Below are 11380 nucleotides of genomic sequence, written 5' to 3'. Positions count from 1 at the left end.
ATTAAGCATAGAATGATTTCTCTGTAATTGACAGAAGGTTTATTCTCTTATGAACTCCCCAACAACCATAAACTTACAAGCAGACAGACTTCTGAAACAATGTTCCAACTGGATGTAGTTGTGGTAGCATTGTGACATTAACCTGTAATATAAACGAACTCAGGAACTGATACTATATAAATTGTGCTGCATCATCAATAATACTTGGATGTTTGAGCATTCAAGACGGTAATCTGGCAAACTCTAAGTTAGCAGTTATGGAGTCTCAGCATCTCTAATAGTATTTATGGTGATGGAAATTTTGATACCTGATGAACACAACTCACTCCATCGCATCCATACAGCTGTCTTGGCATAGTGGTAGTACAGAACTGTGTACTTAACCTTGTGGAAAAAAAGGGGTGCTGAGAAGACATCACTGACCACTGTGCCAGTTACCCACTGTGCCGTTCTTTAAAATGGAGCTCACTGAACTTTACTATACTTATCACACCTCCCTTATGTTACAGTAACGTTCCTTACAAATGGCACAAATTTAATGACAGAAAAACATTAAAAGTGTCAAAACTGATCAAGTATTTATTTTTTGTAACATATCCTTTACAAAGTCCCCAGATGAAAAAGAAGTAAATTCCGTCAAGTAAAAGAATGCAAATGTAAAAAAAAAATGTAAATGTTGCACAAGCAACATACATACTTGTAGGTATCTGATTATTTGTCCACCTTAGTAGGAAAAGACAACATTTAAAATACTGTACATTTGAATTATTTTACATCTTTTTTAACATTCTTATAAATATATTACAAACACCATTCATATTTAGTTCTTAGCTTAAATTATCTATCAAAGATTTAGTATAATTTACATTTTACCACTGACATATTAAAAAATCAGAAAACTAAGTTCTGTTTAAATTCTGATATCTTTCAAAGCTTTTATAATACAGTTTGCAAGGATAAAGCACATAAGTTCATCTGGCAATGAGCATAGAATGCTTCTGAGAGGTAGGAAATTATGGGAGAAACTAATCATAAAATAATGCTTACTTTCTCAATTTAACAGTAGTTGTACAGTATGTTAAAGTATATACTTTTGCTTAGATTTTTTTCAAAGGATTTCTAGGCAGTTAACACTTAAAAATACATTGATCTAGACTGGGATACAGCAGGAAGGAGTGTATTCGTTTTTCTTGAAGTCTTCAACTCACCTAGTGTCCCGATGACAGCTAGACATGTAGGGCCTGTGTTGATAGGCTTCAGTTTGCTTCAAGCAGGTTTTGCATGCCTATACAAGTCTACAGGAATGCAAAACCTGCTTGAAGCAAGTCGAATGCACATCAGAGGAAAATCAACTGCAAGTCAAATTGATAGGTGCTGTCAATAAACTTTGAAGAATCTCAGAAGTGTGTCAAACTGATGTAATCAACCAAAGCCTGTTGCCACTGACCCTAGGATGCCATCAGCACAGGAAATAAGGGAACATCTCTCCAATGAGAAAACTTACAACATTACAGCAACCCTTTTATGAATATGAAAATGGCCAAAACAAATACCTCCAAAAGAATGTGAATACCTTTCTCTCTGCCTGTGCCACCAAAACCTGCTCCATTCTTAAGGAATCATCCTGAAACATCTGCCTGGAAACCAACACTTTTGGAGTGCCTATTTCCTGAGCCCCTCACAGTACTTAATGGTTTCTCCTGAAAATCTGCTCATGACAGTGTGAGCTGTGAGGGACCCAGGATATCAACAAGCCAGGAATAGTCAGTTTTGTAGGAAGCCTTTAAGGGAAAAAGACTAAGTGTTTTGGTGATGTGGGCAACAGAAAAGATGAGTTTACATTCTTCTTTTAAATATTTGTTTTGGCTATTTTCATATTCAGAGGCTTAATTCTTCTTAATTAAGAGGAAATATCACCAAAAAGGACAGTACTAAAAACTTAACAGATGTTCTAATCCTTTCCCACTGTAAGTCCATGAAAATGTTTTGGCTCAAAAAATGTTGCCTCGCTTTTTTTCATCAAGCAAGATAGAATGGCACCAAATGGTTCATATATTCTGCTTTGTATAACTGAGGAAGCACGAGTCTATGGAAAGTATTCTTTGTCCAGATGGAGGGACATGTGTTTAAAAGAGAAAGGTGTAAATTTGTATCCTGCACCAGAGTAAAACTTGTTCTGGAATTCCACCCTGTAAATAAAGAAAATATTGCTCTGTTATTCATTCTTTATGCAAACACCAGTGATTGAGTACATTGCATGCTCAAAGGCTATCAACAGCTCATCATTAAATACAGTATACAAATGATAGAAAAAACATATAGAATTAACCAGTTAGATTTAGCCATATGAAGAAATCAATATTTTGTATTTAAAATTCTCCAGCTAACAGATAACACTGTTGTTTTAGAATAGGATAGAGTAAGGAATAGTTACGCTTTTATTGTTGTCTGTGTCTCTGGAGAGAGATTCAGATCCTTCCCTCTCCGTTTGTCCTAATAACTATTGTCACTCAGACAGAAAATGATGGCAAAATCCAAACATTTCCCCTCATTTTAGACATTTCTGTTTTCTCATTGGGTCTCTGGGACAGGAAGTGAAGGGAAATCATTCCAAAAAGAAACAGCCTTACATTTGCTTGCCTGTTTTTGCTAAGTGACCTCTAGTTCCCTGATTACTTCAGCAATGGTCCCTCAGCAATGATTTCTATCATCACAGGTTCCATTTTATCTGCAAATGTTTTAAACAATATGCGTGAACAATTGTCTAGACAACAAAAATATATTTTTAAAGCAACTCACCAGTGTAAACGGATTGCATGTAGGAAAGCAGAAAGTCCCTCCATGACAAGAAGAATGAAAATGGTCAATGCTACAAATGCAGCTGTGGCTAGTACCAGAAGAAATACCCCAAGAATGGAGTGTGGCATATAAAGGCCCATCCTCAAAACCATTGTCCACAACACTTCAGATAGTTCTGTAATTGAAAAATATGAAAATAGGTAAATTAATCACTCTGGGCTTTCAAAATACTGGATATGGAATAAAACCCTGAAGCAATTAGTCTACGTTAGTGCATACCTAGCAAAAGCTTTTCAAAGAAGGTCAAATTCCACTATAACCAATTTTAGTTTTCAGTGAACACCCAAGTCCAATTTTAAAGGTTTCAGAGACATGGTAAGGTAGTTATAGTACTTTGCTCAATTTTGTGATTACGGCTTCCACTGCAGTAGCATCTCTATTGCATGGGTTTTGAGGGTGGTATGTCATCAGGGCTGCCCTGATAACGTACTAGATCACCCACAAATTAGACATGCTACCGTAATGTAAACCATAATAACAAAATAGAGCAAAGTACCAAAAAGCCTTTCTCCCATAAAGGGCAAAACAGTCAGGCCTTCATAGAAGCCTGCTCTGCTGGGGGCATGTCCAACCTGCGGTATGCAAAGACATGGCTTCTCAGGGCTCTTGCCACACAGTTTCCACCGCCCTGAAATCTTAATTGTAATTCTGTAAATTCTATACCTTTTGGCTAGTATGAACTATTTATTGGCACAAATATGCACCTCAAAATGGTTAAGATTGGGTAAGAATTGCAAAAAACACCTTGTCTAATAACTCACCATGTTTGCACGGGATCAGTCCCAAGATGATACAAACCGGAAACAACCTTGGCCTGCAACTGTTCTCCTGGATCACTGACATGCAGTGGCAGAATTCTTTGGGTCTGGTTCTTTCAGTATAAGACCCACCCAATGCCCCTGATGACCTGCTGCAAACTATGGAGTAGCCTTCACCAGCAGAAATTATAGTTGCCATCCAAACACGTTAGATAAATCTTACATCCCAGAACAAAACAGTGTGTATTGGATTTATCAAGATGAGCAAAAATTTATACCGTGCACTATAGTGACTGAGCCCTGCTTTAAAGTAATGTAATGCAAATCCTAGAGTGCCAATTATACAAGTACCATTAACTAAAAACTATATACAGAAATTTGTATAACAAAGAAGATATTTGCTGCTATGGCCACCAGATAGAAAATGGTGGATAACATGAAAGGCACCAAACCAAAATGTGCAAAGCAACCTGCAAGTCAAACCAAAATAATATAAAACACTAAAAAATAAAAGCTAAAAGAAAATAAAAGCTAAAAGGATACCATGCACAAGCATTAGGGAGGATGTAGAAGGATTGGAGCAGAGCTCAAGCTGGACATCGAGCAACCTACACAGCACTATCTTTTTTTTTTTTTTTATTCAAATATTTATTAAATTTTCACATTTATAATTACATATAAAAAGAGAAAGGAAAAAAAAAAAAAGAAAAAAAAACAGGGGAACATGAAAGAAGAGCATAATGCATTTCATCTACATTCTCATATAATATTTTTACTCTTATTTTCTTTCTGTTACCTCCTTTTTCTTCCTTTCCCTTCCCTCTACCCTTATGCCCTACCCCATCCCTCCTCCCTCCCACTCTGCATTTTTCTCTTACTTCCATCTATATAAAATTAAGAATCTTCTCCTGGCATTTCTTCATATATATTCCTATGGTGTACAAAATCTTCCCATTTTTCCCATCTCCTGTTATATATCTCCATCTTATCTTCCTGGGTATAGTATAGTTTCTCCATCCTACTAATCTGATTTACTCTTTCTACCCAATCCTTCTCTTTCGGAACTTCCAAGCTATGCCAGAATTTGGGTATCAACCCCTTCGCTGCGTTCACAAAGTACCATATACCCGAGTTTTTATATTTATTCACTGGTAAATCTGTTTTATGTAATAAACACACTTGTGGGTCTAATCCTATCTTTATTCCTGAGATTTTCTCAATTAAGTTGACTGTTATCTTCCAAAAATTTTGTATCCTTGGGCACTCCCACCAGATGTGAAACCATGTACCAATCTTTCCACAACCACGCCAACACTCTTGTGTTTTCTCTATATCTATTTTGTGCTCTAGAATTGGTGTAATGTGCCATCTTACTAAACTTTTATAGTTTACCTCCACCTCTCTCATACTAGTGTTCTCGTGCGTGAGTCTATATATCTTCCTCTGTTTATCCTCATCTATCTCCACTCCTAAATCCCTTTCCCATTTTTCTATATAGCTTGGTTTTAATTCCGTAGCTAACTCGGTAAGAATTTTATAAATTTTTGCCGTGCCCCGTTTTCCGTCTCCCCGTGATTCCAGCAACCTCTCAAACATGTTCCACTCCTTTCTCCCTCTTATGGGTTTCGGAAGACTCTCAACAAAGTGATTTAATTGGTGATATTTCCACTCATCAATCTTAATAAAAAGTTCCCTTCCACTCTTTTTTAAGTCTTTCAATGTTTTCAACTTCTTTCCATCCATAATATCCCTTAGTTGTCTTCCTTTTTAATCCATTTTCCCATACTCCCTTCAATACCTGGTGGGAAGTATTCTATATTCCTTAGTGACATTAATTGTGAATTAAAATCCCAGTGCATATACTTGTGTAAATTATCCCAAACCCTTAAAACGTTCAATGTAAACACGCTCGTGGTTTCTTTTAAACCTCTATATTGTGTTGGTGCCCATATGTTTCTACTCAGGTCAACTCCGCTCAAGTCATTCTCTATCTTTACCCATCTTTTCCCCCTTTTATTGTGTGTCCAATCATAAATTCTTGCTAAAAACTACAGCATTATAGTATCTCCCAAAGTCTGGCACTCCCAGTCCCCCTCTCTCTTTTCGTCTACTTATCAAATCATACGATATTCTAGGTTTTTTATTTTTCCATATAAATTTTGTTATCATCCTTTTAATTTCTTTAAAAAATGCTTCTGGGAGTTTTATTGGGATCATTTGATATTTATACAAAACTTTGGGTACAATTATCATTTTTATCAGATTTATTCGTCCTAACCAGGAGGGGATTCCTCCTCCCAATTTCTTCAGTTCCTCCTTAATCTCGTTTAAAAGGGAAATATAATTTAATTTATACAATTTTGAATATGAAGCAGAAAGTTTGACTCCTAAATATTTTATCTCTCTATCTCTCCATGTAAAAGGGAATTCTTTTTTTATCTTTTCTTTCTCACCATTCGGGAGATTTATATTCAAGATCTCAGTTTTTGTCAGGTTGATTTTTAGGTTTGATATTTCTCCATATTCCTTTAAGCTTTTCATTAAATTCGGGAGTGTTATCCTAGGATTACCCACATAGAACAACAGATCGTCTGCAAAAGCTGCCACCTTATGTTCCGTTTCCCCTATTTGTATTCCCTTTATATCTGCATTCCTCCTAATTGTTTCTAGTAAGGGTTCCAATGTTAACACATACAACAAAGGGGACAGTGGACATCCCTGTCTAGTGCCATTTGACATCCTTATAGGTGCCGATTTTTCACCATTGACCAAAATAACCGCGGATGGCATTTTATACAATTTCCCTATCCATTCCCTCATTCTACTACCTACCCCCATGATCTCTAGGGTGTCCATCATAAAGCTCCAGTTTACTCTATCAAAAGCTTTTTCAGCGTCGATCGAGAGAATCACTGCCGGGGTTTTCCCTTTCTTAGCTTTCTGGATCAACAACAGAGTTCTAATTCCGTTATCTCTACCCTCCCTCCCTGACACAAAGCCAACCTGATCTCCCTGGATCCATTCTGGCATTAAGTCTTTGATCCTATTTGCTAAGACCTTCGCATATAACTTTGTATCTACATTTAGGAGTGCAATTGGCCTATAACTTGAACATTGAGTAGGATCCTTCCCTTCCTTGTGTATAAGTGTTACATGAGCTTGTAGGGATTCCTGTCTAATCTCCATTTCTCCCCCCAGGGCATTCATATATTCCTTCAACTTTGGTATCAATAGTTCACTATATTTTTTATAGTACCTCACGGTGTATCCGTCCGGGCCAGGACTTTTCCCCACCTTAGTGTCTTTTAGTGCTATTTTTATTTCCTCCTGTGTGATTTCTAATTCCAGGGATTTCAATAGATCTTTATCTATCCTTGGTAGTTCTGCATTTTTTAGATATGCCTTTCTTTTTTCTCTGTTCTCATTTTCACTATTATTTACTAAGTTTTGAGACTTAATATTATACAACTTATTGTAATACTCCTCAAACACCTTCCCAATCTCTTTAGTAGAGTGAGCCATTTCTCCCTTGGGGTTTCTTATTTTTTCTATGTAATTTCTAGTTTTCTTTTTTCTCAGGGCCTTCATTATATATTTTCCTGGACGATCTCCCCATCTGTACCTCTCCACTGCAACTTTATTAAGTACTCTCCTCATCTCTTCTTCCATTAATATCTCCAATTCTTTCTTCTTTCCTATTATCTTCTGTCTTATCTCACATGTTATTCTGTTTTTATGGATCTGTTCCAGGTCATTTATATCTTTTAAGAGCCCTGTCATTTTCTTACTCCTTTCTCTTTTCTTTTTTGCTCCTAACGCAATCAATATACCCCTAATATATACCTTATGGGACTCCCAGACAGTGGCCATTGAAACATCTCCTGTTTCATTCTCCTGAAAATATCTTTCCATTTCCCGTCTGATCTGCTGATCGATCTCTTGATCTAATAGAAGGGCCTCGTTTAATCTCCATCCCACCCCCCTTGTCAGTTGTCTCCCCCATCTCACCTTCATTATAACTGGGGCATGGTCTGAGAGAGTCATTGTCTCTATTTCTACTTTGGCCACCCTCTCGATAAGTTGATGTTCTACCATTATATAGTCCAGTCTTGAATAAATCTCGTGTGCATTAGAGAAGAAAGTATAGTCTTTTTCCTTTCCATGCATTATCCTCCATATATCCACTAGTTGCCCTTCATATATCTCCTTCTTCAAAGTCTTCATAGACCTACCTCCCTCTCGTTGCACACGAGATGTTGTATCCATCTGTGGATCTAGACATAAATTCAAGTCTCCCGCCATTATCAGTCTTCCCTTTTTAAAGTCCCTCAATTTTCTTAATATCCCTTTCAGGTATACCTCCGGTCTCTTATTTGGGCAATAAATATTCGCCACTGTACACTCTATTTCCTGTAATCTGCCTCTCAGAAACAAGAATCTCCCCTCAGGATCTGTCTCTCTCTCTTCCACCTCCCACCTTACGTTTTTAGCGAACCCAATTGCCACCCCTTTGGCTCTCTTAATTGGGGAGTCTGCATAAAACCATGTTGGATAGTTTCTAGTATTTAATTTGATATTTGACTTAATCTCTAAATGCGTCTCCTGTAAAAAAACTACCGAGGCTTCTCTGTGTTGTAACTCCTTAAATAGCTTAAATCTCTTCCCAGGACTATTCAACCCTTTTACATTATATGTTATAAATTTTATATCTTCCATAATTCTTGAGTACATCTCGTCCCTATGCAGAGTATTTTTAAAACCTTCCCCCTATACCATCTTTTACCTCCTCCCCCCCCCCTACCCTCCCTCTTCACCTCCCCCCTCCCCTGCCCCTCCCTCCTCCCTCCCCCCTCGAACCCCCCCCTCCCATCAGGCCTATTTTTTACCATCTAATCCTTTGTGAGCTTACTGTCACATTTGGATCTTGGCCCTGAGGTTGAACTCTAACCTTGTACGGTTCACCGTCCCTCCATTTCCCTCAATGTTCCCCTTTCTATCCCTTCTTTATTCTTTCTTCTAATTTGCTGCCATTGCTCTTTTCCCTCGACGTTTTCCCCTCCCTCAACCTCCCAACCTGGAACCTCTACTTTTTGAATGTTAAGTTTGTCAAAAAAGTCTCTCAAATCCTCAGGAAATCTCAGGTATGCAGTAACTCCATTCTTCCATCCGATTAGACACATTGAGCCGCTCCATCTATACTGTATGTTTTGTTTTTTCATCTGTTCTATTAAGGGTCTCAGTGATCTCTTTCTCCATAATGTCTCAGGTGTCAAGTCTGCAAAGATTTGTATATTTTTCCCTTCATACTCAATATTATATCTTCCTTTTGTCTTCTTCCATATTTCTTCTCTCTCTCCAATTTTATTAAATTGAACCACTACATCTCTCGGTCTCTCTTCCGCCCGATCTCGTTGGGCCTTTCCTGATCTATATATATTGTCCAATATGCATGTCTCTGTTCTAGGTCTACCCATAATGGAGTTTAAGATTTTTTGTATCGTCTCTCTTAATTCTTTATCTTGTATAAGCTCCGGAATTCCTTTTATCCTGAGATTTTTTTTCCTGTGTATGTTACCTTGTATCTCCAGTTTATATCCCAGTTTTTTTTGTTCTTGCCTAATCTCTAGTATCTGATTATTCAGTTCAGAAAGAGTTTGAGCATGTTTATTGATTTTTTCTTCTGTATCTTCTACTCTAGTCAAGAGATGTCCCAGATCTTTCCGAATAATTCCCATTTCCTGTTTAATTGATTTTTCCAAATTTTTAAACATTTCCGCCATTTCCTTTTTATTTGGGATTTGTAGTTCTCCTTCATTTTCCTTTGACTCTATTTCTCCTGATATTTGTTGATTATTATCCATTTCTACTGGAGATCTGGCGCTTTTATCCATACTGTTCTCCATTATACTTTTTTCACCTGCCCCCTGAGTTCTTTCTGGGGTCACATTACCTTGAGATGTAAATTTTCTAATTGTTCCTGATTGGGCGTGTTTAGGGGCATTCCCTTTACTATTTTTGCTCTTCATATTTTTAACTGTATCCGAGTTCTCTTTTTAAACTTTAAGATATATACTGATAATAAGTCCTTTAGGTAAATTCTACTTTCTTCAAACTATTTGGTGGTTCCCCCTTTTTCTCTATATATATTTCTTCTGCCACACCAAGAAGCTATCCATAAATAGATTTAATATATAATCCAGATAGTCTCACTCACCCTCCTTCCCGCTGCTTCGTTCCAGTGAGGCTGTCAGCATTCTGGTGTGGCTCTGCTCCTTTTCCCTTCAGCTCAGGAGGGGAGGGGGGGGAGAGGGGTTAGAAGAGGAGGGGGGGGAGAGGTGAAGGGGGGGGTTTCCGAGGCTCTTTTCTTCTCTCTCTCTCCGTTTCTCTCGTGGGTACCGACGGTCATGTAAATCTCTCTGCCCGAGCGGCTTCAGTTTCAAAGGAAGCCAGCCGTTTCTCTCTCCCTCCTCTTCTGTTGGGTCGGAAAGCCGGGGTCTCCCTCTGCTTCAGGAAGCCGGCCGGCTTCTCCGTCTCCCAGTACTGCCCTTCGGCGGGTCACGTGACCACCTCCCGTCACCCGCACTCCCAGCAGTCAGAGGTGAGAGATTCCCAGCCGTCTCACCGTCCAGAACTCCCGCAGCTCCGTCTCCTCCACTTCACTCTCAGGACCCCCCCTCTGCCGTAAGATCTCAGGCGGGGAGTTTAGCAGCTTCCATGGGGAACGTCAAGGGAAGGAGGGCGGTTATCCTGCGGAGAGCGCTCACATCGCTCTCTCTCACACCGCCACGATTAGGCTCCTCCTCTCAAGCAGCCAGGTATGTGACACACACAGCACTATCTAGTACAAATTAGAAAATTGCTGGATGGGAGTTTATAAGCACCAAGGATTTACGTACATAAATAAGATCACATTAAAAACCATTACAGATTTATTTAAAAACATACTTATTATAAAGCATAATTTGATGCAATACAAATAGTGACGCATACAATACAAAAACAAAATTCACAATCATCAGAGTATGACAATATATTGGTGAAGTGGGTGCTCTCCCCAGCGCAGGTCCCATAGTGTATACTTAATGGAACACAAAGGACGTTAAACAGCAGTGCAGAAAGTGGGGTCAGACATCCTGGAACGAAGCAGAGGACACATAATGGGAGGTGCAGTCTTCCTCCCGCCTTTCCTGATGCAACTGGGCAGTTTTGCCACCAAAAAGCACAACTCTGGTCAATTGCGGTCACATGATGGAAGGCCTCATCCTTTAGATAATCATAGGACATAGTAGTTTGTGTGCTTGAATGCTACCTTTTATGTACCAGTAGTGATGCAGGAGTTAGCCATCTAGTAAGCCATCCCATGTTACATGTTTTCATTTGTATTTATTTTCTTTATGTTTTTGGGTTTTTTTGGGCATTTTTGCAAAATTATTAGGATATATGAATTATTTGTCACTTATATTGCACATTGAAACTGGATGTTTTTCCTTCCTTCCATCTCTTAGTTGGATTGAGTGACTATTTAGCTTGTGGGACAATAGGCATTGTTTAATTTACCTTTTAGGTAACTATGTCCTATTACTCAGTAGTATAGTATTTTATAGAAAATATAACAATTCTTTTCAGAAATATTGAGTGAACTTTTGCCTCTCTATTCATTAGAATCCAAGCTGGGAGTGAAGGCTCCATCTTGCTGATGTTTTGCCAATTTTCTTTTTCCTCTTACCGCTCAATCACTAGTAAGCCTATTTTTAGGATAGCCT

General features: G+C 38.4%; 1 protein-coding gene across 2 annotated transcripts in view; it reads right to left on the bottom strand.

Annotated features, from left to right (window-relative positions):
* Positions 1 to 552: 552 nt before the first annotated feature.
* Positions 553 to 11380, bottom strand: part of ATP6V0A2 (ATPase H+ transporting V0 subunit a2) — a 118662-nt gene continuing 107834 nt past the window's right edge. For both annotated transcript variants that reach the window (XM_089653679.1, XM_089653678.1), the window contains 2 exons: positions 2800 to 2974; positions 553 to 2189 (listed from right to left, as the gene is read on the bottom strand). In XM_089653679.1, coding sequence (XP_089509805.1) covers positions 2087 to 2189; positions 2800 to 2974 — 278 coding nt within the window. In that variant the 3' untranslated portion in view covers positions 553 to 2086. The remainder of the gene's footprint in view (positions 2190 to 2799; positions 2975 to 11380) is intronic.

Source organism: Staurois parvus, unplaced genomic scaffold, assembly GCF_062004578.1.
Source record: "Staurois parvus isolate SC_StPar_1 unplaced genomic scaffold, SC_StPar_1.0 ptg000719l, whole genome shotgun sequence".
Classification (NCBI taxonomy): Eukaryota; Metazoa; Chordata; class Amphibia; order Anura; family Ranidae; genus Staurois; species Staurois parvus.
The sequence above is the reverse complement of the archived record's forward strand: the minus strand, read 5'-3'. Positions and strand labels throughout refer to the sequence as shown.